The following is a 26839-nucleotide window of genomic DNA, read 5'->3' as shown; positions in this document are numbered from 1 at the left end:
AAACAACTTCCTTCTTTTGTGTGTCACCTTAGTTTCAAGTCCTCTCCCTGAGCCTGAGACAGAATCCCTGGCGGCTGGTCCAGAAGACAGTCTGAGCAGCAGGGCTCACTGATCTTGGATCAAACTTATGAATGTTAACCATTTCCCTGTGAGAGGATTTCTTCACCAGGACAAATTCTTTTCCAAAACAGTTCACAATGCCATAGGCAAATATTTATCTGCTGGACCTGCCACACCAGCCTTCCAGAAGTGCTCAAAGCTCTCTCATTTCTAGGAACAACATAGGTTAGTGTACTGACCTCAGATGCCATTCCTTGTAGGTGTGTCAGGAATGGGTCTCAAAGTTTTACAGGAAGATAAGGCAACAGCATCATTATAGCTACCTACGTGACACGCTCAGTCCAAGGCCTTTCAAATGCACTTTCTGTAGCCCACCAACAATTTTCAGTAGGTATTGTTACCCACATTTTATAGATTAGGAAAGTTTTTTGTTCAGCAAGCACTTATGGAGCACTTACAGCATGCCAGGCACTGTTCTAGGTACGTGAGATGAATCAGTCACCAATATAAGCAGAGATCTCTACCCTTGTAGGGGCATACACTCTAGAGGGGGGAAACCGATGAAAAATAATTAGCATAATAATGAATTAAAATATATATATTAGAAAGTGACTAGTTCTACGGAACTTCAGAGAGGTTTCAATTTAGCAAGTATATCTTGAGCACCTCTTAAATGCCAGGCACTGGGAATAAAATCAAAAACATAAAGGGGGCATACCCATATGGTGTTTACAATCTAGCGAGGCCACAGAGTAAGTGGCAGAGCTAGGAGTTAATACCAGTGCTCAAATCCCTCTTGGGAACATCTTAAACTTTCATTTTCATTTAAACATTCAGCGAAGAATTTCCTATTATCTGAAGCCTTCCCCAGGCCTTCCTTTCCCCCTCAAATCGTTGCTCAGTTCTCCCGCTGCCACTGGTGTGCCCTCTACATAACCCTATGTAGCACTTTGTTCCCCTGGGACTTTTGTTGATTTATATCTCTTCTCAGGGAGCTCTCTGAGACCAGGAATTGTTTTATTCATCTTTATATCCCTCTACCAAGGATTCTGATCATCTGTGAGTGACAGAAAACCTGATTAAACAGTGGCATAAGCAAATTTGAGATTGTTTTTTTCTCATGCAACAAGAAGTCTGGAGGAGGTTGGGTGCTGGTGGTTGCTGGCTCGTTGCCTCAGGGGTGTGTTGTGGTTGACGCATGGCTGCCATGCCTCCAGCATTCCTGCACCCCTACAAGCAGGGAGGGACAGTCAGCTCCTAGGGCAGGAAAGCAAAGCTTTCTGACAATCACAGCAGACTTCCACATTTGTCTTATTGGATGGATCTGGGCCACAGGGCCCCACCCACCCCCGTTGCAAGTGAAGCTGGGGAATGGGTTTTTTAATCGGACTCATTGTTATCTGGACAAAATCAGTGTTCACAAATAAGGAAGAAGGGGGAAATAGATATTGGAAGGTCTCTAGCATTGTGTGCCCCAGTCTTGAATACAAAGCACAGTGCCCAACACTGAGAAAGCACTTGATAAATAGCTATTGAATGAATAAATGGGTGTATGAGTAAATGACTTTTTGGTCCATGTCACATGGTCTGATAATCTTCTTAGCCAACAATTAAAACATAGTTGACATCTTTGCTAAAATGGTATTAGGGAAAATATCAGTTGTCTATCAGTTATCATTGTGAATGATAAAGAAGGGGGATAAACAAAGCTGTAGATATCTCAAGTAGTCATTTTTCTCTTTCCTACAGAGTTTCCCTCCCTCTAGTATATTTGGGAAAGAAGGGAGGGCTGTTTCACCTCTGCTCCTGGCTTGTCTGTCTGCTGTCCCTAGTTTCACGTGCCACTGGATATGATCCTTTCCATAAAATGCTGCACTTGGCCTTGGCACAACACCAGGGGAGGGGTGAACTGGATCAGGCCACAGTTTCCTTCCTGCCTTTCCCTTTCTGCTGTCCACCCAACCATCACACAAGGTTGAATGAATGTATTGGATGTGACAAAGGGTTGAGGTGACTCTTTTCATTCACTGAACAAATACTTTTTTTTTTTTTTTTTGAGACAGAGTCTCACTCTGTTGCCTGGGCTAGAGTGCAGTGGCATCAGCCTAGCTCACAGCAACCTCAGACTCCTGGGCTCAAGCGATCCTACTGCCTCAGCCTCCTGAGTAGCTGGGACTACAGGCATGTGCCACCATGCCCGGCTAATTTTTTCTATATATATTTTTAGTTGTCCAGTTAATTTCTTTCTATATATTTTTTAGTAGAGATGGGGTCTCGCTCTTGCTCAGGCTGGTCTTGAACCCCTGAGCTCAAATGATCCAACCGCCTTGGCCTCCCAGAGTGCTAGGATTACAGACGTAAGCCACCATGCCCGGCCTGAACAAATACTTTTTGAGCACCTACTGTGTGCCAGGCACTTACTAGGTGCTAGGCATTCAAAACTAAAGAGACTGCCACGTCTCTTATAAAGCTTAGAGTATAGCAGGGGAAAAGATCATTAATCAATACTCAGACCCATAATTTCAAGTTATGATAATGTGCCATGGGCCGGCCACTGTGGCTAACGCCTGTAATCCTAGCACTCTGGGAGGCTGAGGTGGGAGGAGCCCTTAAGCTCAGGAGTTCAAGACCAGCCTGAGCAAGAGCGAGACCCCGTCTCTACTAAAAATAGAAAAAATTAGCAGGGTGTGGTTACACGTGCCTGTATTCCCAGCTACTCAGGAGACTGAGGCAGGAGGATTGTTTGAGTCCAGGAGTTTGAGGTTGCTGTGAGCTAGGCTGATGCCATATCACTCTAGCCCGGACAACAGAGTGAGACTGTGTCTCAAAAATAATACTTTTTAATCTTTTTTTTTAATCCAAGATAATGTGCTATGATGGAAAAGGACAGGGTGTTTTGGGAGAGAATAACAGAAGAGACAATTTAGATGGGGATGGAAGGAGGTGACAGGGAAGGCCTATTGAGGAAGGGATATTTTAGGTCCAGACCTGGGGGAATCAGTACAAGTTAAGAAAAGAAGTGGGGAAGGAGAACACTCCCTGTTGCACTCCCTGAAGGAGAACAATTTATATAAACGCCCTAAAGTGGGAAATAATTTATTATACTTAACGAACTGAAAACAGCCAGGGGAGGGGAAAGAGACCAGGAGGCTGGTAATCTGCCTTCCAGATACCTCTTGTGCATGCATATATAAGTGCACGCTTGAGCACATGCAGACACACACACACACACACACACACACACAATTTTACGTAAATCAGATCATACTCTACCTACTGTTTCTAACCTGTTTTGTTTCAACTTAATGTAAATGACAAATAACTGGCAAAAAAAAGTTTTTTTAATCCAATTTTTATAAGAGAGAGAAACATATTCAGGTGGCTGACAGAAATGCTAACTTTTATAAACTCCCTAGAATGAACTTTGTCAATTTATCACAAAAGAAAGGGAAAAGAAGAGGGCTTGGAATGTAGTCCCAAAAGCACCAACATTAAGGGGTGGGCAGAGGAGACTGTGCAAGGGAGACTGAGGAGGAACGACCAGAAGGTAGTAGGAAAAATAGCCATTGTGCTGCTCAGGATGCCAAGAAACAAGATTATTTAAAGGAAGGGAGAGATCCTCAGCCTCCAATGTTTCAGAGGTCAAGAAATGTTGGGACGGAGAAGGCTCCTTCGAGTTAGCAACGCAGAGGTTGTGGGCGGTCTGACTACAGCAGGCTCTGGCAACGGTGGGACACGGAAGCCTGGTTTCGGTGGTTTGAGCAGTGGGAAGTGAAAAACTAGAGACTTAGCCTGTAGACAACTCTTTTAAACCACCTGGCTCTGAAGGGACGAGAGGGTGGAAGAGGATTTGGGGCAAGGCAGGATTCTTCTTATGAGAAGGAATCCATAAGAGGGAGAAGTTGAAGACAGAGCAAAAAGATCGCTCCCTAATCAGGGCCTGTTCCAGGGTGAAAGAGCCACATGTTATTCTTGGTTCAGGGTCAAGAAGAGAGCAACGGGGAAGGGGAGCCTTGGACTACCTTGAGATCTAGAAGCGGTGGGTGAAGAGACAGTGGTTGGAAAGCAAAAGCTCTGCCTTGGGAAGCAAACCGCATTCGGGAGGCACAGCCCGCTGTGTCCAGCCCCAGGCCAGCTGCAGGCCTGAAACCCCACCCACCTTCTTAGACGTGTCTCTGGGCCACAAAAACTATCTGGGTTATCTTGGGTGTGGCCTCAACCTGTTGTACAACAGGTGTGCTGTTTCCATTGTAGAAACCAGTACTCTGTGTCTATCTTCCATAGCAGTGGTTCTCAAATTTTAGCCTGCCAATCAGAATCACCAGGAAGGCTTGTTAAAACAGATGACTAGTACCCACCTATAGAGATTCTAAGTCGAAGGTGGGCCTGGAAATTTGCATATCTAACGTGATCCCACGCTCTTCTTGTCCCCAGTCCACACTCCAACAAACGCTGTCCTAGAGAAAACTGTCCTAGAGAATACCCCAGGAAGGTTCTGGAAGAGTAGTTAATGGGCTTTTGTAGTTTGCTCTGGAAATTAGTCAATACTCAGGTTTATCCATGGAAGGGCAGCAGAGCGGGTTGGTCCAAGATGACCAAGCGACGGGGAGCCCACAAGCACAGCCTATAGGAAGGGATTAGACACAGAGCCACATCAGCCACGTGGGAGAAGGGCAGGAGAAAGGCGAGAACCCTTCAGAGGGGATGCTTCTGGGAGTCTCTGGGGGAAGTCACTGAGCTGAGCCAAGGGGGCGAACAAGGTCCCACGGGGCAGATTTAGGGGTGGGTAACAACATTCTAACCGCTGGACCCCGCTCGCGAAGCACCCAACCAGCATAAAAAAAAAAAAAAAAGCGAAGTACAGGTCCGCGCATGCGTTCGGGGTGCAGCATGCCTTAACGAGGGCGCCTGCGCAAACATAGCACAGTCTCCCTGCCCCGCCTCCCCTGTTCAGGCTGACGCAGAGGGTAGGCAATGGTTGCAAAGCCCGCGGCGCTCATCCGCAGCAGCCCGGCCCGTAATCGTTAGCGTGCACTCGTCCCATTGCCCGCTCAGCTCCCAGCCAGCCTGCGCCTGCGCAGGGCTTCCCTAGTGCCCCCGAGGACGCGCCTGCGCACCTCGGACTAACATGGCGGCGGCGGCGGCCTGGCGGGGCTACGGAGCGGTTGCTGCGGCCGCTGGGCTGCGCAGGGGGTAGGTGACGGGCCTGGAGCTTCCGATAGGGGTGCCGCTGGGTTTAGCCAGCGGAGCGGTCGCCGCCTCGCAGACTCTCTCTAGAGGGGGGAGGTAAAGCATCTGATGGAGCCGTTGGGTCTGCCCCCGTCACCGCAGTTGAGGGTTTAGCTGTCAGGAGACTGGCTCACGGAGTCTGGCTGTAGAGACAGATCGGAGGAGATGGATTTGAATCGTGTGGTTCCCTCCCACCCGCAGCCTTTCGACCACGTCCATTCCCTCTTTTAAACACAAAATCAGAATATCACAAAGAAAGGAAGAAAATACCTTATCTCATTACTTCATTTTCCCAGTGAGGCCCAGAAAGGGGACGTGATGTGGCCAAGGTCCCATAGCTTCTAAGTGTTGGAACTCCTAGGACAATCTGGCCCCTAGGGTTCCTCCCCATCTTCAACACCACCGCTTAAGCCCACACCGTTCCCTTGCTTTCCCCCTTTCCCTGAGCCCGCCTTTGAGTTTTGCCTTTCAAAGACATTTGTCAACTTTGGCAGAGGATTTCTGTAGGTGTCGTACCCTGATTTTGCTTCTGGAGAAAAAGGCCTACAAAGAGTTTGACCTCTTGAGTATTAGAAGTTTTAGGGTTAATGGTGCTGCTTAAGTTTAAACGCATTTCCTAAAAATATTAAGCTTGCAGAAGGATTTTTTTGTTAGTCATGTCCTGTCTCCCCCTTATATGTTTGAGCAGATGTTTTCCTTGGTAGCACCTGCCTGTAGTCTCAGCTACTCAGGAGGCCTGAGGCAGGAGGATGGATGGCCCCAGGAGTTTGAGGTTGCAGTGAGTGAGCTATGATGACACCACTGCATTGTAGCCAGGGGACAGAGCCAGACTCTGTCTCAAAAAAAAAAAAGTTCTGTGAAAAAAGCAGGTAGCTCAACTTGCAGTTCAAACAATTGTGTAAATGCTGTGAGTACTTTGGTATCCAGCAGAAGTGCTTTATTTGCATACTATTAATAGGATAGGGACACATTTTAATAAAATTAATAATTATTAGTCCATCATGGACATTCTTACGTGAAGCTGGCCTTTTTGTTGAATTACAAGTATGTGGGATAAAGAATATGACTTCTGGTGCAGTTTGGTGCTACTTAGTTGATTAAGGTTAAGACCTCAGAGGTTTCACCAAATAGTTGCTTTCCTATCAGTGTAAGTGTCCACAAAGTGAATACTGTAAAAAACTCTTAGTAGTATTATGAAAATAGTGTTGACCTCATGGACCACCACCCCCCACAGAAGACCCCAGGAGACCAGGGATCATAATTTGAGAGTCACTGGTCTATATGACCATGGGCACCAACAGCATATGGCCACCAACACCTCACTTTGGGAGGCCAAGGCGGGAGGATCACTTGAGGCCAGAAGTTTGAGACCAGCCTAAGCAACATAGTAAAGCCTTGTCTCCTCAAAAATGTAGAAAAATTATCAGGGCATGGTGGTGCACACCTGTAGTCCCAGGTACTTGGGAGCTGAGGCAGTAGGATCACTCGAACCCAGGAGTTTGAGGTTGCAGTGAGCTATGATCACACCACTGCACTCTAGCCCAGACAACAGAGGAAGACCCTATCTCCTCCTCCACTAAACAAAAAGAGTGAAATAAAGTTACAACACTAGGTTAATAGATTTCCAATCAGAAAGCATGTAAAGACGGTTGACTGCTTTAGCAGGTTGGGGGACAACAGTACACTGTCTATTAGATTTTTTGAAGTATTAAAATACTTTTTTTTTTGCACCCACCCCCACCATGAAATACTTTTCAAAACAGGTGATGTAGATTATATCTACAGAGGGAAACATAGTGGTGGGGTGCAGAAAAGGAGGGAGACTTTTCACCGTTACACACTTATTTCCTTATCAGTGTCAAACCATGTGACTCTATTACCTAGTTTTAAATTTTTTTCTAAAGAAGAAATAAAAGCCTATAGTTCTCATTCATGTATAGCTAAGAGTCTGGGACTCCAGGTTATAAATGACTAATGTAAATGCAATTTTGTTTCTTATGCCTGAATGTTATAGTATCTTGGGTACATACAATTATCAAGGCTATGAATTTCCATTTGAGCTTTACCTGTTGAATTGTTTGTAGAAATTGCTTGTCTAAGTAAGTTGAAATAATGTTGTAGACGGAAAATGAAAAGTCAGCTCTGTAATTATTTTTTATTGCTGGTTGTGTTTGAGTTTTACATATGTCTTTATACATGAGAAATAGAAACTTGTTTTAAAAGATTAGATCTCTTAAAATGTAATTGATTATTTGTTTTAAAATGTAGACTCTGTCTTGTGATGAAGAATCCATACACCATTAAGAAATATCCTCTGCATCAATTTGTACAGAGACCACTTTTCCTACTACCTGCAGCCCTATGTAACACAGGTAAAATTTTACCTCTTTTAGAGCAAATGGTGTTCAGAAACTAATGGAACTGTGCTAGGATTTTGTGGGATCATAAAAGATGGGAATTTTCTACTTAGAACCCTATAAAAAGAATATAGAGAGTTTTTTTCTATTGTAATACCGCATTTTAGTTATTTGCAAGGACATTGTCCGTTAGATCTATGAAACTCAGTATTTTATATAATATAATAATCCCCCGGAACATAAGAGTTGCTCAATAAATGATTTCTGAAGTGAAAATATTGTAAAATGAAGTTATAAATGGGTTTGTGGTTCAAAGAATCATATGTATTTTAAGTTATTGCGTTTCTTATGTTGGTAAGAATATCCCTAAAATCAGTATATCTCTGGCTTTCTTCCAGACCTTAAAACATAGGATTTTGAATATACTTTTTCTTTTTTTGTCAAAATTAATTACTGTGGTTTTGTTACAATCTTGTTGATATTATATACTTTGAGTTCCTTTAATATTGGAAATAGTTATGACGATGGGATTTTTTTTTTTTTTTTGGAGACAGAGTCTCACTCTTTTGCCCTGGCTAGAGTGCTGTGGTGTCAACCTAGCTCACAGCAACCTCAAACTCCTGGGCCTAAGCAATCCTTCGGCCTCAGCCTCCTGAGTAGCTGGGACTACAGGCATGCGCCACCATGCCTGGCTAATTTTTTCTATATATTTTTAGTTGCACAGCTAATTTCTTTCTATTTTTAGTAGAGACGGGGTCTCACTCTTGCTCAGGCTGGTCTTAAACTCCTGACCTCGAGTGCTCCTCACACCTCAGCCTCCCAGAGTGCTAGGATTACAGGCATGAGCCACCGTGCCTGGCTGAAGATGGGATTTGAAAATAATTTGAAAGGTGCTGGGTTTAGGGGCATATGCCAATAGTCCCAGCTATTCTGGAAGCTGAGGTGGGAGGATCACTTGAGCCCAGGAGTTTTAGACTACCGTGAGCTATGATCCTGCTGTTCCACCCCAGCCTGGGCAACAAAGCAAGACCCTGTCTCAAAAAAAAAGGTGTTGAAATGTGACCATTGTAATGTGGTTATAGAAGCTTAGGTGTGTGTATGCATGCACATATATGTGTGAATATAAATGCATACCTATATGTGGTTATGGAGCTGTAAGTGCATGGATTCAGCCTATCCCCCTTTCTATCACCACCTTAAACACCTTCCTGTGGTCATACTCTGGAAGGTGGCTGACTCTGGCTAAAGACATAAGGGCAGAGACTTTATGCCTTCTGTAAACTTGGGCGAGGAGTACTTTCCTGCCAGCTTGCCCGTCTCCTTGAATCACAGAATAGTTTAGACATAAACATGTAAATATTGAGTAACTCAACAGATCAGACCACTTTAATTGGACTTTTAAATTTTGTAGAACTGAATTATGTTGTCATCTAGGCTTTTCAAATTGGAAACCCACTGATTTTGTCATTGATACTGACTTTAAGCAGCACTGATCTATATTTTGGAGGATCTTATGCCTGCCTATTTTGGTACCTATTAGTACCAAGCATAATAGGAAAAAATATTTTATATCAGTCTCTCTATCCTTTTGTAACTCTCATGACACTTTGAATTACCCAATTAAACCCAATTTAGGTTATAATTGGAATGATCTTGTTAAATATTTACCTATTCAAATATGTCTTTTGAAATAGCTTTTTTTATTGTCAAAAGAGAAACATTGTACGGTAGTGATGTCATATATTTTCATAATTTCTATGATCAGACAGTATGTACAGATTATATGCTTTTAAGTGACTTTTTTTTAAGCATTTATAGGTTTTACCTTTAAATATTTCTAAAACGTTTTTCTTTCTGCAGGTCTAGATTTACTTATGTGGATTGAATAAAATAAAGCCAAATTTAATTCTTCAAGTATTGGCAGAATGTTTAATGTGTATGCAGAGATATTGGTTACCAATAAATTATTAAGAAATGCTGAGGTGGGAGGATCACTCGAGGTCAGGAGTTTGAGACCAGCCTGAGCAAGAGCAAGACCCCGTCTCTACTAAAAATAGAAAGAAATTATCTGGACAGCTAAAAATATGTAGAAAAAATTAGCCAGGCATGGTGGTGCATGCCTGTAGTCCCAGGTACTCGGGAGGCTGAGGCAGGAGGATTACTTGAGCCCAGGAGTTTGAGGTTGCTGTGAGCTAGGCTGACGCCACGGCACTCACTCTAGCCCGGACAACAGAGCGAGACTCTGTCTCCAAAAAAAAAAAAAAAAAAAGAAAGAAATGCTGGGCCAGGCGCCGTGGCTCATGCCTGTAATCCTAGCACTCTGGGAGGCCAAGATGGGAGGATCGCTTAAGGTCAGGAGAGTTTGAGACCAGCTTGAGCAAGAGTGAGACCTCATCTCCACAAAAAAATAGAAAAATTAGCTGAGTGTGGTTGTGCATACTTGTAGTCCTAGCTACTTGGGAGGCTGAGGCAGGAGAATCGCTTGAGCCTAGGAGTTTGAGGTTGCAGTGAGCTATGATGACACCACTGTGCTCTAGCCTTGGTGACAGAGTGAGATCCTGTCTCAAAAAAAGAAAAAAAGAAAAAAACAAAAAGGAAAAGAAAAGAAAGAAAGAAAGACAGACTGCAACAAATGATTGGTTCAGAACCAGGGCTAGAAGAAGCTTGCTGCTTTTATTTACAGACAGTGGTGGCAGCCCTTTCTTTAATGTTTCATTTGAAAAATTGTTCCTTTATAACAGAGATTTTCAGAGGTATGTCTTGGCGGAGATATAAATATTTTAAATGTCATGCCTGGACATCAAAGTTATTTATTTATTTTCATTTATTTTTTTATTTTTTGAGACAGAGTCTCGCTCTGTTGCCCAGGTTAGAGTGCCGTGGTGTCAGCCTAGCTCACAGCAACCTCAAACTCCCGAGCTCAGGCAATCCTTCTGCCTCAGCCTCCCGAGTAGCTGGGACTACAGGCATGCACCACCATGCCCGGCTAATTTTTTCTATATATATTTTTAGTTGTCCAGATAATTTCTTTCTGTTTTTAGTAGAGACGGGGTCTTGCTCTTGCTCAGGCTGGTCTCAAACTCCTGACCTCGAGTGATCCTCTTGCCTCAGCCTCCCAGAGTGCTAGGATTACAGGCATGAGCCACTGTGCCTGGCCAAGATTATTTTTTATTTTTCTCTTTTTTAGGATTTGCCTGGTCACCACCTGATGGCTAATTAGGACAGTAACTTAAGCAAAATGAATGAGAGTTTAGTTTCAATTGCTACTTTATCCAGGAAATGGTTTAATATCAGCTAGCTGGAACTGCTTGGTGAGGTACAAAAGCGACTCTCAGCTGTCAAATTAGAACCTTCTCCCTAATGGTTAAGAAAAACACTTTCATACCAACCATATGTTTTGCCAAATTTAATCTCTTTCAAATTTAAAACTGTTGCTTTTTGATATTTTATTATCTCTCCTAAAATATGTGGCATGAAGATTATGACAGAATGGGAAGACTGATCTTAAATGTGTTTTCCTGTTAGGCTTAGCACTAATAGATAAGCATTGGCAGTATGCATAGTGGCTAAGAGGGTCAGCACTAGAAAATTGTCCAGATTGGAATCCTGGCTCTATCACTTAGTAGCTGAGTAACCTTTAGTTTCCTTGTTAAAAAATAAGATAAAAACATTGCCTCCTTGGGAGGATGTAAGGATTAAATGATGTACTTTACATGTGTAATGTGCTTAGCACCAGGCTCAGCACATGATATATACTCAGTATATTTTAGTTATTATTGTTAATATATACTACTGTCAACCTATTTAAATATACTGCTTTAAGATGGAGGATTTCTTCCATCTTAGAGAAATTCCCCACCTTTTCTTTTTTTTTCTTTTAAAATCACTATAGCTCTCAGATCAATCAAGGTGTATTTAATAGTTTTACAATTGTCAAAATCCCAATGCTATCCTTTTGTCCTGCAAGTTGTCATTATAGCAAGGTAGCAAATTAAAGATTCTGTTTTCTCTTTATTGCTATAATGAATTCATTCTCAGTCTCATCATGGTCCTAGAAGAAACCTATAAGAAAAGAGCCTGTGAAGATATCTTTTAAATATTCCAGAAAGTAATTTGCATAGATTCCCACTTATGTGATTTTATAATGTTACTAACTATATACCATTGGGCAAGTTATTTAATATCTCTCTGCCTTAGTTTTTTCATTTGTAAAGTGGGGATAGTAGTACCTTCTTTATAGGGTTGTTAAAGGTATAAGTATTAATACATTTAAAGCACTTGACCCCATATCTGGCATGTAATAAGCAAACAATAAATGTTTGTTATTACTATTATTATAAATTGCTAACTTTATTATCTTTAAAATAATGGTGGCACTTTGGAAAGAAGGGAATGTAACATTTTACTGTATTAATATCATAGTGATAAAGGATCTATGATTATGATTATGATAGCCACTGGTACCAAGTCACTAAATAGAGTATATATGTGACTCCTGAATTATGATGTACCTTCCTACTTAAGTGTAGGATATTGCTGGAATTTTTTGAGTAACTAAATAATCAAAGTATTATTATAAAATTCTATGTAGTTATCCTAAATATATATTTCTTTCTCATCTTTATAAATTCTTATTGTATCACTATGGACAATAAAGCCTTGTTTTTTTCCAATTTTTCTCACTTCTTCTGGTTCTCTGAAGATGAGCACTTCATAGTCAGTCCATAGTCTTGTTATTTTTTTCTAGAATAACATTCTAGAAAAATACTTTATTTTTTTCTAGAATAACATTCTTCTTTTTCTTTTTTAGTGAGATACATGTTTATTCAAACACAAGATACTCCAAATCCCAACAGTTTAAAGTTTATACCAGGAAAACCAGTTCTTGAGACAAGGACCATGGATTTTCCCACCGCAGCTACAGCATTTCGATCCCCTCTGGCTAGGTATATTACTGTTTTCATTTGCTTTTGCCAAGAAACATAAATAACTGACTTGGGGTTAAGTCAGCCTTACGTAGCTATTGCATTTATATGTGTACCATATATATATATATATATATATATATATATATATATATATTTTGCATTTATATGTGTACCATATATATATATATATATATATATATTTTGCATTTATATGTGTACCATACATATATATATATATATATATATATATATTTGTTGTTGTTGTTGTTGCTGGGGGGAGACAAGGTCTCACTTTGTCACCCAGGCTGGAGTGTAGTGGCCTCATCATAGCTCACTGCCACCTTGAACTCCTGGGGTCCAGTGATCCTTCTGCTTCATCCACCACACCTGTCTAATTTTTATATTTTTTGTAGAGATAGGTCTCGCTCTTGCTCAGGCTGGTTTTGAACTTCTGGCCTCAAGCAATCTTCCTCGGCCTCCCAAAGTGCTGGGATTACAGGGGTGAGCCACCAAGCCTGGCCTATGTTTTTTTTTTTTTTTGGGTATAGAGAATTATTTTTTTTTTCTGGTGAGAGGTAAAGAAAAATAAGAGTTGATATTAGAAAACCTTTCTCCTAAAGAGTGATGTATTCGAGAGATCTGTAACATGAATAAATAAAAATTTATATTTTTACTTAAGGAAAAAAAAACATTATTATTCATGGTAAATTTCCATTCCAAATCTTTAAAAATCTGATATTTTAGAACGATGAAAACTTGCTCATTTTATTCATAAGGATAATTGAATTTCTAGATGTTTCAAGATGGAGTAATTCCTAAAATATTCCACTCAGAACTATAAATGATTATAGTATAGCATGATTTTTAGAAACTAGTCAGTGGAAACAGTTTTTAAATTCACCAAATGAATACATGTTTAAAGATACAGAAGTCCCCCTTTATCTTTGGTTTTACTTTCTGCAGTTTCAATTAGCCAACATCAACTGGGGTCCAAAGATATTAAATGGAAAATTCCAGAAATAAACTCTTAAGTTTTAAATTGCACACCATTCTGAGTAGTGTGATGAAATCTCACTCTGTCCCATCCTGTCCCGCCCAGGATGTAAATTCTCCCTTTGTCCAGCATATTCTTGCTGCATACTTCTCAGTTACCAGATGTTACAAAATTACAGTGCTTGTGTTCAAGTAATCTTTCTTTTACTTAATAATGGCCCAAAATACAAGAGTAGTGATGCTGGCATATTGTTATAATTGCTCTATTTTATTATTAGTTACTGTTGTTAATCTCTTGCTGTGCCTAATTTATAAGTTAAACTTTATTATAGGTATGTATGTATAGGAAAAAGCATAGCATATATAGGGTTTAGTACTATCTGTGGTTTCAGGGATCCACTGGGGGTCTTGAAATGTATATCCCCAAAGATAAAGGGGGACCACTGTGTGTCAGAGATGATAAAGCACAGCCAGGCATGGTGGCTCAATCTTGTAATCCTGGCACTTTGGGAGGCCAAGGTGGGAGGATCTCTTAAGCCTAGGAGTTTAAGGCCAGCCTTGGCAATTCAGTGAGACCCTGTCTCTACAAAAATATTTTTAAAAATTAGCCAGGCATGGTGGTGTGTACCTTGCTCCTCGGGAGGCCGAGCCAGGAGGATTGCTAGTGCCCAGGAGTTGGAGGTTGTAGTGAGCTGTGAGTGCACCACTGCACTCTAGCGTGGGCAACAGAGCAAAACCCTGTCTTTAAAAAAAAAAAAAAAAAAAAGGATGATAAAGCACAAATGATAAAATTGTTGGAAGGAACTTCTTTTTAACTGATAGCTAAAGAAATTATTTATAATAAGGAATATTAGAGTTGGTCAGCATCAACTGAAAGTTTTGGTAACCTAAGTCTGAAACTGATTTCCAAAGATACTTGGAAATAAAGTGTAGGTAACTATTTATGTACATACAGCCATGTCTCATTTAGGGGAGGTAGAGATTTGCTAAGCTCAGGAATAGTTTTTAAAATTCCTAATTAATATATACATTTCCTTTGACTTAAACATGTCACTTCTCAGAACATACCTTAGAGCATGTGTTTTTCACACTTTTTTAATACAAGCCACAGTAAGAAATGTTTCACATTATGACCCAGTACACACATACCTCTGTGTGTGTGTGTGTGTGTGTGTGTGTGTGTATGTATAGCAAATGTTTAATGGGATAATTTTCACCCTTACAATGGATAATGTCTTTAAATTTCCTTTCTCCATCTCTCTTTGTTATTCTGTTCTATTTTATTAGATAAAATCCTAGTCACTACATAATTGATTTCATAACTCACTTATGGGTTTGAAAAATCCTACCTTAGAGAAAGAACACCAACAGATGTATACAAGGTATGTGCAGGGATGTTCATTGTAGTCTTGTTTTTAAGTTGGAAACAACCTAAATATTCATCAATAGGAAAAGTTAGATAAACTTTGCCCATCTATAGTCTGCAGGTATTAAAAAAGATGAGAAATACCCATATTTACTGTCATAGAAAGACATCTAAGACCATTAGGTGAAGTAAGCAAATTGTAGAACAATGAGTACAATATATTATGTATATAAAAACAGAAAACACAGAATAAATGCATTGACAAAGTGATCTGAAAGAATGCACACCAAACTGATAACTGAGGATTCGGGAGGGGTAGTTGAAGGGCATTTAAACTATGTGTATTGTTTGAAATGTTTGTATCAAGAATGAGTTCACAAATTTATGTTTAAAAAGTGTAAAGGTTAAAAAGCCTTAATGAAGTCAGTTATAGATTTGTTAGAGATTATGTCTGATAGATGTTCAGTTGGCAAAAGCCTTTTTCAAATTAGTCTTTTGAAAATAGTGTGTCTCCTGGATTCACAAAATTTATCTTCAGTCAAAACTAATCTTATTTTCTTTCTGTGTTAGGAGGGAATTTTTTGTTGTAAGCTAGAATGTAAGCTTCCTTAGGACAGAGACCAGTCTATCTTGGCCATCATTGTATACCCAGTGCTAAGTACAGTGCTTGGCACTCAGTAGGTGTCAAATATCTGTTGAATGAATGAGTAACTGATTGTATGCATATACCACAGTCTGTTTATTCATTCACCAGTTGGTGGATATGTCTAGATTTTTTTTGTGGCTATTACTGATACAAGTAAAGCTGCTATAAAGATTCATGTGCAAGTCTTTGTGGAGCATATATTTTCATTTCTCTTGGGCAAATATCTAGGCATGGGATTGCTGGATCATTGGGTAAGAAAATAAAATTGGCCATGAGTTGATAATTGTTGAAGCTGGTGATGGGTATATGGAGATTCTACTTTTCTCTTTACTTTTATATATGTTTAAACTTTTCCATTGTTTTATTGTCTCTTATTTTTTCTTTATTCACAGGCAGTTATTTAGGATTGAAGGAGTAAAAAGTGTCTTCTTTGGACCAGATTTTATTACTGTCACTAAGGTAAACATAGGATTATATAAAATAAGAATTGAAGTACTTCTAGTTTTTTCTGAGTCTGATGCCCTTCTCCAGAATTTACATACTTAATATATTTTATGTTTTTTATATATAATTAAAAATCTCAAATGAAGTTTACTTCTCACATTTTTCAAGTTAATTATTTAATATAATTTTCTAGTTAAAATTAACTATAGTCCAGGTCTCTGATTTTTTTAAAAGAGAAAAACTAGAGCTTCAGAGGGTTAAATGCAGTGTCCAAGATTATAAATCTAGCCTATAGCAAGACTTAACCATGGCAGGACTATAATTTGGGCTTCTGAGTATTAGTTTTACTAATTCTTATCTTAAATTGATAGAGTAAAAAGGGAAGCAAATAAATATTATAAACAAATTACATAGATATATGTCAGATGCCATGATATATATGCTCACTTTGAAAGGAGATATATTCATTCATTCTGTTGAGACATATATACACACACACATACATATAAAACAAATTACATATATATGTACAAATTCCACCATTCTGCAATAATACTTCCATAACAGATTTAATATTTGATATTTAATAGAATAGTGAATTTGATTTGTTTTCTTTCAATAACCTTTCTCATTATAGACTATCATATTTACTTGACATCTTCAGCAATTGCCTGTTCCCTTTCTGATTTGTAATTGATAATTCATAGGTTTTTTTATGTGTCATTTGTGTTTTTTTTCCTAAATGTATATGTGTATTTGCAGCTTATATGCTATCTTTTTTCTCATTCAGACAAATTCAGAATATTTTTCTTCTTTGTATTACTACTTAGTAGAGCCTACCATTTACTAAAGATTGAAGTGGCATTCTGATCCGTCTTCCAAATAATTTATTAAAATATTGCATAGAACTAGTTTTCTTTCCCAATTACTAAGATATATCACTAGTTTTACTCTTATATCTGTAGCAGTGCCAATTTATCTTACTTTTTGTGTATTGTCTCTAAATTGGTTCTTAACTCGTGACAAAAATAGGCCCTTTTATCCATGTTGACTCAATTTTTAATGATATTTAAGCAAAGTCTCTAGCTAACAGCACCATGAGAGTCTAAATAGACTGCATTTAGTAGTTTTTCCTCCTAAAGAACTTCCTTTTGAAAAACTAAAAACAAAACATGTTACCTTTTTCTTTTTAGGTGTTAGTACTACTTAAGTGTTTAATAATCCTACCTTTTTATTTATGGAAATAACTAGTTGGTCCGGTATACAGGTGAAATAGTTATAGAATCATTCTTAAGGATACCAGTCTTGTTGACAGTTCATAATTCCTCCAGCAGAGTAGCCATGGTTCTATAGTTGCATCACTGAATTTCTTTAATACTCTTTAAGTAATATGTGTAAGTTGAATTTTTTGAATAGTTGTGGGATGTCCTGTGTATTTGATCAAGCAGTTATATCTTATTTTCTTTTAAGAGAATGAGAATCTCTTTATTTGTCCTCTTTAAAGACAGAAAGTCCATTTAATATTTTAACTCTCTTTACATCATGAAAAATATATTTTAATCATTTTAATCATTATCCCCTATACAGAGTATGATACATATAGCACACTTAATAAAAGTTTGATGAGTGAATGAATGAATGAATGAGGGATGTTCTAAGATTTTATCTTCTGAAAGTCATTTAAGCGAGACCCTTTAAGATTTGGAACTGATCTGTATTCTCCAGAAATGGGTGCTGTTGCATAGTACTGTATAGGATGTCTATAGGAAAAGATTCTTGAAAGATACAAGGAAGTGTTCTGTATTTGTTTTTGCCCTTGGCTGGAAATGTGGCATTTTCCTTTAAATGCTTATAGGAAAATGAAGAATTAGACTGGAATTTACTGAAACCAGATATTTATGCAACAATCATGGACTTCTTTGCATCTGGCTTACCCTTAGTTACTGAGGAAACATCTTCAGGAGAAGCAGGTAACATGTTGTGTTGAGTAATCAATATTTGTCTTTTTTATTAGACTTTTCTATTTTCTTTCTATTTACCTTGATTTCAGAAGTCATAGGAATATAGATTTTTATCATTTAACATATTTAACTCTGAAACCAGTTCCAGAGGGGGCAAAACTTCTTATATACTATGTTATCTCATTTTTGAAAACTTGTATATAAATTGAATCTACCATGCAAAACTAATTGTTTAATTATAAAAATTTTCAAGCATGCCAAACATAATGTTCACCCATTTATTCTCCACTCAGATACAATAAATGTTAAGTTTATGCCACAAGTTGCTTCAGATGCATGTTTTAAATAAAATATTAAAGATACAGCTGAAATTCTTATAACCCCATTCCTTTTCCCTTTCTGCTTCCAGAGATGTGTGCAAGTTTGATTTATTTGTTTTGTTTTGTTTTTTTAGAGAGAGAGAGTCTTGCTTTGTCTCCTGGGCTAAGAGTGCAGTGGTGCGATTATAGCTCACTGCAACCTCAAATTTCTGGGTTCAAGTAATCCTCCTAGCTCAGCCTCCTGAATAGCTGAGACTACAGGCATGTGCCACTGCACCCAGCTAATTTTTGTATATTGATCTTATTTATCTGTCAACTTTGTTTAACACTCTCATTGGTTCTAATAATTGGTCAATTTAAATAAACTTTACCATAAAACCTGTATGTTTATGTATGCACACACACATATGCACAAACATTTGTGTAATCATCTTTAGATGATACAGTTGTAGTTCTAGGTATATGCCCTAAAAGAGTCTTACAAATGTGTACAAGGCAACATGTAGAAGCATGTTCATTGAAATATTTTTTTAAGTATATCAGCAGATAAAAGGAATAAACTAGATTGGGAGCTATCAATGAAAAGATATAAAAGAACATATTAAGTGAAAAGGGAAATTTGAAGTGTATGTGCATTTATAAATGTGCCATTTATGCACATTTTTAACATGAAACAATTATATATGTTCTTGATGGATACATATGTAAAATTATTATACCTTTTCGAGAGTAATTTGATGACAGCTACCAAAATTAAAAATACACAAGCTTTTTGACACAAATGTTCCACGACTAGGAGTTTATTTCATAAATATATTTACAAAAGTTCACTGATAAATGTATATACAAGCAAATATGTTACTGGATTGTTAAAAGTAGCAGCAAACTATAAACAACTAAAATAATCAAGAAACTGGGTAAAGATAAATCTATACAAAAGTTAATATGCACCTCTTTTAAATATTGAGGCACATCTGTGTATGCTAATATCAAAAGACCTTTAAGATAAATTATATAGACAAAAGCAAGGTATAGAATAGTGTGTATAGTATGGTCTTGTTTGTGTAAATTTACACATGTAAATGTAAACATGTACTAGAAAGAAATACACTTAACTCATGAAAGTGGTTGTCTATGGGAGGGATGGTGGGGAATGGAACTTTTAGGTTTGCTGATCTAAGAAAATTTTAGCTTTTTTATGTTTTATTTTCTTTACCTAAAAAGACTGAAAGTTAATATAATTTGATATTAATATTGTTATTTATGGGGTTGCCTGAATCTAGTGTTTGTTATAGTGTAATTTGAAATTTCTGCATTTTAAATTTTCCCAAAGGTAAATAAATTTCTCAAAAAAACCCAAACTCATAGAAAAGCATTGGTAAAAATAAGTATATAATGTTACAAAAAAAAAATAGCAAAAAAAGCAAAATAAAAATGAAACAAAATGAAAAACTAACTTTTTACTCAGAAGATTTATAGAACATTTCAGAAATTTCCAGAAGGCTTACATCTATATTTAGTATTGTTGTCTTTTTGAAAACCACTAAAATGAGAAACTAAAGATGTAACTTAACTTATAAAGTAGGTGTGCCTTTTTGTCTCAATGTTGCCATCAAAATTCAGTCTCTTTTCTCTGCCACTTTTCAATCTTTGAGAACAATGAAAGTTTACAAATTTACTGGCTAAAAATTTCAGACCCTAACACGATTAGTAGATCAAGGTATTTCAGTATGCTTACCTTCATCACTAAATGCTGAGTTGATCAGTATTTCTGATTTTTCTTCAGAGAATCAAATGTATGATTCTCCTTCCATTTCCCCAAAATCTATCACCATACCAAGTTACATGTTCTATGCTTTTATGTTTTTATTGAGTCGTGAATATAAAACCATCCTGTTTTAATATTTGCATAAATATAAAATTTCTACTATTGATATTTTTTATATGTAATTATTTCTAGGATCTGAAGAAGATGATGAAGTTGTGGCAATGATTAAGGAATTGTTAGATACTAGAATACGGTATGTGCTCCTCTCTCCACCTGAAGTCAAATGCTGCAGAGGCAATTTTCATTATAGCAATATACTTTTTTTTAAAGGCAGAGTCTTGCTTTGTCACCCAGGCTAGAGTGCAGTGGCATCATCATAGTTCACTGCAACCTCACACTCCTGGGCTCAAGTAATTCTTCTGCCTCAGTTTCCTGAGTGGCTGGGACTACAGGTGCATGCCACCATGCTTGGCTAATTTTTCTATTTTCTTGTAGAGACCCTGTCTCTTGCTCAGGCTGGTGTCGAATTCCTGGCCTCAAGTAATCTTCCCACCCTGGCCTCCCAAGGTACTAGGGTTACAGGCGTGAGCCACCGTACCTGGCCTCATTATAGCAATATACTTTCCATTGTCTGTGAGATTATAGTAGAGTTTCAAAATAAGTACAAGTTAATGAAAATTGAAAATTGCTGAGAGAGTAGATTTTAATTGTTCTTACTACATAAAATAAGTATGTGAGGTAACGTACATGTTAATTAGCTCAATTTAGCCATTCCACAATGACTATGTATTTCTAAACATCATGTTATACATGATAAATGCATACAATTTTTATTTGTCAATTAAAATAATCAAAAAAGAGAAAAAGAAAAGTAAGCTTAACTCTCAGAAATTTTCCCCATAAGATACTTGCATTTTCTTAGCTGCATAGGGGAAGAAGCTAAGAAGTCAATAAAAAAAAAAAAATTGGAAAGCAGAGCAGAGTTTTAGCAGTCTTATGGTACTGGGGTGAGGGACAAAAATTGGACTTTAGATCTATCAATGAGCTAGAGCCTCAAGAGACATCCAGGTTTTTGTTTGGGCTTCCCAGAGAACTATACGCACGAAATGAGGCCATACCAAAGGTAGACCACACTCACAAAACTGTAGTCCAGTATTGTCAGCTTAATTCCAGAGTAGATTGAGCTGTTGTCAGAAGATAAGATGAATCCTTTGTGATGTAATATAATCCCAAGTCACTTCAGTGTTTCATACACAGTGTCTATCATTCAGTCAAAAATTGCTAGGCATATGTAGAAACTAGACCAATGGAAAAGAAAACAGATCTGTAGGCAACTTAGATGTTAGAGTTATGATATATGATCTTTAAAATAACTGTGACTAGAATAGAAAATAGATACCAAGATAAAGAATTTCAAACTACAAAAATAGAAATAGTAATTCTGGAACTAAAAAATATAATAACTCCTTACCTTAGGTTAACATTGGATTGAACATGGTTGAAGAGAAGATTAGTGTACTGAAATATAGGTCAATAAAAAATATTCAGATTGAAACACAGAGAGAAAAGAGAATGGGAAATATACGGAAAAAGCATGAGAGATATACAGTGCCTGGCAAAAAAGGTCTTGCAATATAGAGTTTTAAATATATCTAGAATTAAAATGTTTGACAAAATTTAAAAGGTGATAGGTTAAAAAAAAAGAAATATTCTAAAGTCTTGGCATTGTTTGGATAGTGGTAAAAATACTAATTTATAATAAAGTCTAAGCAACCAAGTAGGCATCTTATAAGGTAAACAATAAATATTAAAAGACTGTGTAACAAGCCTATAGCGGAGAGAAATAGAATAATAATAAAAAAACACAAAAGAATGCAAAATAGGAAACAAATAGTAAGATGGTAATATAAACCCAAATATATTGGTAGTTACATTTAAATGTACATGGGTTGATTAACAAAGATAAGATTGTCAGAGTGGATGTCAAAAAACAAAACCAACTATATACCATTTATAAAAGACATATACCTTAAATATAAGGATACAGAAAAGTTGAAAGTAAACCAATGGACCAATCTATAGCAGTCAAAGAATCAATAAGTGAAACCTGATGTAATTATACAGATATCAGCCCAAATGACCTTAAAGCTTATAGAGATAAACAGAGATCTTTCATAGTAATAAAAGGGTACTTTCTATCAGGAATATATACTAATCTAAAACTTACATGCTTCAGAATAAATGACGAATACAATTGACCCTTGAACAACACAGGTTTGAACAGTGTGGGCCAATTTATATGCAGATTTTTTTCAACCAAATACAGATTGAAAATACAGTATTTATGGGTTGTAAAACTCATGAATATGGAGGGCCAGCTTTTTTTATATGTGGGTTCTGCAGGGTTAACTGTGGGACTTGAGTGTGTGTGGATTTTTGTATATGCAGGGGTCCTGGAACCAGTCCCCTGTGTATACCAAGGACAATTGTATTTGACAAAACTAAAAGGAGAAATAGATAATCCACAGTCATGGTGTGAGACTATCACATCCCTCTCAATGACAAATAGAACAAGCATATAAAATAACAACATATGATTAACAAATTTGACTAAGTTGACATAAATAAAATGCTGTACTCAGCAACAACAAAATTTTACTTCTTTTCAAGTATAGCTGGAGCATGTACTAAAAGAGACTGTATGCTAGATCATCAGGCGATCCTTAACAAATTTCAAGGATCAGAATCACTGAGAATATCGTTCTCTGACTACCGTAGGATTAAGCTAGACATTAGTTACTAAAAGGTAACTATAAAATATATATTTGGAAACTAAGCAATGCTCTTCAAACAGACCTATGGATCAACAAATCACAAAGGAAATTTGAAACAGGAGAATATCTGTATGACCTCAGTGTAGGCAAGTATTTTTTTTTTTCCATAGGACACAAGAAAACAGAAAATCAGGGCAAATACATATAAATTGGACTACAGTAAAATTATGACTTTCTCTTTCAAGACATCTCTTCATCAAAAGACACATTTACAGTGAAAAAGCAAAGCACAGGATATTTACAGAGCATGTATGACAGAATATATAAAGAACTCTTACAAATTGGTAAGAAAAAGATAATCATATAGAGACTGGAGCAGGCACTTCACAAAAGACAATAACCAAATAGCCACTAAACGTATGAAAAAAGTGGTTAACCTCATTAGTCATTATGAATATTCCAATTTAAATCGCAATGAAATATTAGTACAGATCCACTAGAATGGTTAAAACCATTAATGTTGACAACACCAATTGTTGGTGAGGATGTGGAGCAATAGGAACTTTCACGCACTGCTGCTGAGAATGTAAGTTTATATAACTTTGGGAAACAATTTGGTAGTATCTGTTAAATCTGAACACATTCATATTTTTGATCCAGCAATTTTGCACTCAGGTATATTCCCAGTAGTAATATATATGTATACCAAAGAAATTTACAAGAATGTCCATAGCTGCATTATTTGGAAAAGCCAAGAACTGGTATTAACCCAAATGTCCATCAACAGTAAAATGGATTAATAAATTTTGTCATATTTACTTAATGCAATACTATGCAGCAATGAGATTGAATGAACTAGTACTACATTCAACAACACAGATGAATTTCTTGAAGAACAAAAGAAGCCAGACACAAAAGAGAAATTCTATATGATTTCTAAGTAGAATTTATATTTATAAATTACAAAGTTCAAAAACAAAGCTAATCAGTGGTGACAGAAATAGGGGTAGTAGTTATGTTTGCTTGAGGGGAGTGATTAGAAGGAAGCACAGAGGGGACTTCTTGGGTGCTCGTGTTCTATTTCTTGGTCTGGGTGGTAGTCATGAACATGTGTTCACAATTATAAAAATTAATTGAATTGTACACACATGATTTTATGTATTTTTCTATATTAATGTTATATTTCAATGAAAAATTTACCTGAATAGAAAGAAGCCAGCACATGTCAATCTTCCTCTTCCTTTGCTCAAAAGAAGTGAATGAGTATATCTTAGGTAATCACAATAATTATTAGAAAATTTGAAATTTTAAATGCTTAAAAAGATTGTTAATAAGCAAAAGAAAATGTAATAAGTAAAGGAAATATTTGTATGAATGAATTTTGACATTTTATCTGAAAGTTAAAAAAATTAAAATTACAAGTAAGCCTCAGCCACAGTTATTGTTCTCTATTATAAAAGTAGCTCCAAATTTGTGAATTTTTTTCAATATAAAATTTAAGCTCTGAGCTGCATTAAAGTTTTTCAATGAAAACTTGTATTTTAAAAAATATATCATAAATATTCTGTGACCACAGGCCGACTGTGCAGGAAGATGGAGGAGATGTAATCTATAAAGGCTTTGAAGATGGCATTGTACAGCTAAAACTCCAAGGTTCTTGTACCAGCTGCCCCAGTTCAATCATTACTCTGAAAAATGGAATTCAGAACATGCTGCAGTTTTATATTCCAGAGGTAGAAGGTGTAGAACAGGTATGCCAGTATTATTATATGACAGTTTAGGTTTAATATTAAGATAAATATTTGAAAAGAAAAGAAGTTCATGACCTAACTTTTTCTTCAAGGGCTAGATCTTTGTGTTGCAATTTTTATCTGACTTGAGGTCTCCTTATTTTAGAACTTTATAGTGTTAGGAGAATCTACTATGTGCCAGGCGTTTTTACAAATACTACCTCATTTAGTTTCTGATAACACAATGCATTGAGTAAACCATTCCCATTTTGTATATAAGGAAACTGAGACTTGGAGGACATACTGTTGCTCTGATTGTATAAAAAATTATGAAAAAGAGATTCAAAACATCATGTAATTATTTTTTTATAGATGAGACTTAAAAGTCTTTAGTGGAAGAGCTCTACCACATCACATTTATCCACTTCTTATTCTCAGACATGCAAGCAAGAAGCTCATCGAGAAATCATGCTTTGTTGTATAGTAAAACAGAGTACTGAGTAGAGTTCTAAGGCTTATAGCATGATACCAACATTTTTTCTGCCAACATACCTAAGGAATATAACACAGCACCTCTTCAGCAGTAATAGTGACTCTTACTGCGGTGATTCTCAACCAGGAGGCCTGGCCTTATGAAGAGATTATCAAGGAGGGGAAGAATGTGTGGAAATTAGAAGTTTGAAAAAACTCCTTAGGTAATTCTGTACCCTTAACAACTCTTTTGAGAATCACTCATCCCTGAGTAGTATTAAAATTCATCCTTTTGGTCCAATACCTGCCATCTCCTCTTTGAAGTCCTTATCAGTCCTTCATTTGGAATGAAGCTTTACTTTGACTCATCCAAAGCTTCTTTCTTTGTGTCTGTTTCAGCTTTATGTTTACGTGGAAGCTCCCTGAGAGGCCTGAAATCATATCTAGGCCTTTGTATCCCTCTGCAACCACTAGCCCTGTGTCTTATAAATGTCCTTTACATACCTTGTATTAAATAAGCATTTGGGAATATTATTCCAAATTTAGGAATAATTCTGTCTAAAATAGTTGATTGACAAAATTCTTTGGATTGGGTGTTGCTGAGGTTGAATATAAAGTATTAATTTCTTGAAAGTAATACCCATTTTTACTCAACCCAAAAGATACACTATGAAAGAATTGTTTTTCCTTTGATTGTCTCAGATCAGAACTAGATTTTTTTTTAAATTTATTTTTCTTCCATTATCTTCTGTATGCCTTTTTAAAAAATTACATTAGTTGACACTTTGGTGACTTTGACAAAGGAACATTTTTATTCACTTGTCCAGGGTGGGGTGAAGAATTGGCCTTGAGATTACAAATTTGAATTGGCATTTAATTGTAGTAGGTGTGGTGAGGATAAAAAATATTCCTGAGTTTATATAACTCTTTTCCTCTCCAGAGGAGTTAGTCTTTATTATCTTAGTAATATATTAACTCATGGAAAGATACTCACCTTTTCATTTTTTCTTCAATGTTAGTATTTTTTAACTGAAAGTCTTTACATTTTTCTAAGGTTTAAAATGATCTTTTATCTGAATAAGACCAAAGTAATTAGTTGCTAATATGGTATTTGTTTGTTTACTTTTTAGGGATTCATTTTTATAATGTTTTTACAATAACAGTTTGATATAGCTCCACAGAATATATTTAAGTAAATAAGCTTTTGGGGGAAAAAAAGACAAAAATTCAATTACATTAGTCTTATGGCTAGAGAATACCAGGTAATTAATTATTTATTGTCTTCTCTGCCTAGCTGAGACTCAGCTACTGGAAGCCTCTTTTAAGACAAGGAAAGAGACCAGTGCTTTAGTTAATTAGCAAATATTTAATTTGCTTTTTTGTTGTTAGGATACCAGGTTATGATTCAAACCTTGTGCTTTGGGGCTGTTGATAGATTTATTCTTATTAGATTGTCAAGCATAGTTATAGATTAGAGTATATCAGGTAAGCAAGTAATATTAAAATAAGGAAAATAGCAGAATCTAATTCTTTTCTTAATTCTTAAATATTCTTTGTTTTTTGGTTTTAGGTTATGGATGATGAATCAGATGAAAAAGAAGCAAACTCACCTTAAAATAATCTGGATTTTCATTGGGCACAAAAGTTGGACTTGTTGACAATGTATAGCAAGATTTTATTATTAATATGCTGAGAAACTTGAGGATTAATAAAATATGCCCTTTCTTCTGAGAATGATAGCAAATATTGCATGTTTGCTTTACCTCATTTGAGTTATTTATAACATCCTGAA

At 36.8% G+C, this 26839-nt stretch overlaps 1 protein-coding gene across 2 annotated transcripts; it reads left to right on the top strand.

The window, feature by feature from the left end:
- Positions 1-5019: 5019 nt before the first annotated feature.
- On the top strand, positions 5020-26786 carry NFU1 (NFU1 iron-sulfur cluster scaffold). Of its 2 annotated transcripts, XM_045549769.1 has the most exons (9): positions 5020-5253; positions 7558-7661; positions 12457-12592; positions 15972-16038; positions 17879-17993; positions 20265-20325; positions 24423-24597; positions 25196-25271; positions 26618-26786. In XM_045549769.1, exons 1-8 carry the CDS (start codon positions 5189-5191, stop codon positions 25256-25258), a joined length of 786 nt encoding a protein of 261 aa, XP_045405725.1. In that variant the 5' UTR covers positions 5020-5188; the 3' UTR covers positions 25259-25271; positions 26618-26786. The 2 variants fall into 2 exon arrangements, with proteins under 2 accessions (XP_045405725.1, XP_045405726.1); XM_045549770.1 differs by lacking the exon at positions 25196-25271 and having other exon boundaries at positions 5025-5253.
- Positions 26787-26839: the final 53 nt, after the last annotated feature.

This window comes from Lemur catta, chromosome 4 (genome assembly GCF_020740605.2).
Source record: "Lemur catta isolate mLemCat1 chromosome 4, mLemCat1.pri, whole genome shotgun sequence".
Taxonomy (NCBI): Eukaryota; Metazoa; Chordata; class Mammalia; order Primates; family Lemuridae; genus Lemur; species Lemur catta.
This window is presented reverse-complemented; position numbering and strand designations above follow the sequence as displayed.

What these genes read in the sequence shown, in the direction of transcription:
- NFU1 (XM_045549769.1), top strand. Translation starts at nt 5,189, where the DNA reads ATGGCGGCGGCGGCGGCCTGGCGGGGCTACGGAGCGGTTGCTGCGGCC. An exon ending in TGCAGCCCTATGTAACACAG is followed by an intron (nt 7,662 to 12,456) that starts GTAAAATTTTAC and finishes TTTCTTTTTTAG; the next exon opens with TGAGATACATGTTTATTCAA. An exon ending in AGGTAGAAGGTGTAGAACAG is followed by an intron (nt 24,598 to 25,195) that starts GTATGCCAGTAT and finishes ATTCTCAACCAG; the next exon opens with GAGGCCTGGCCTTATGAAGA.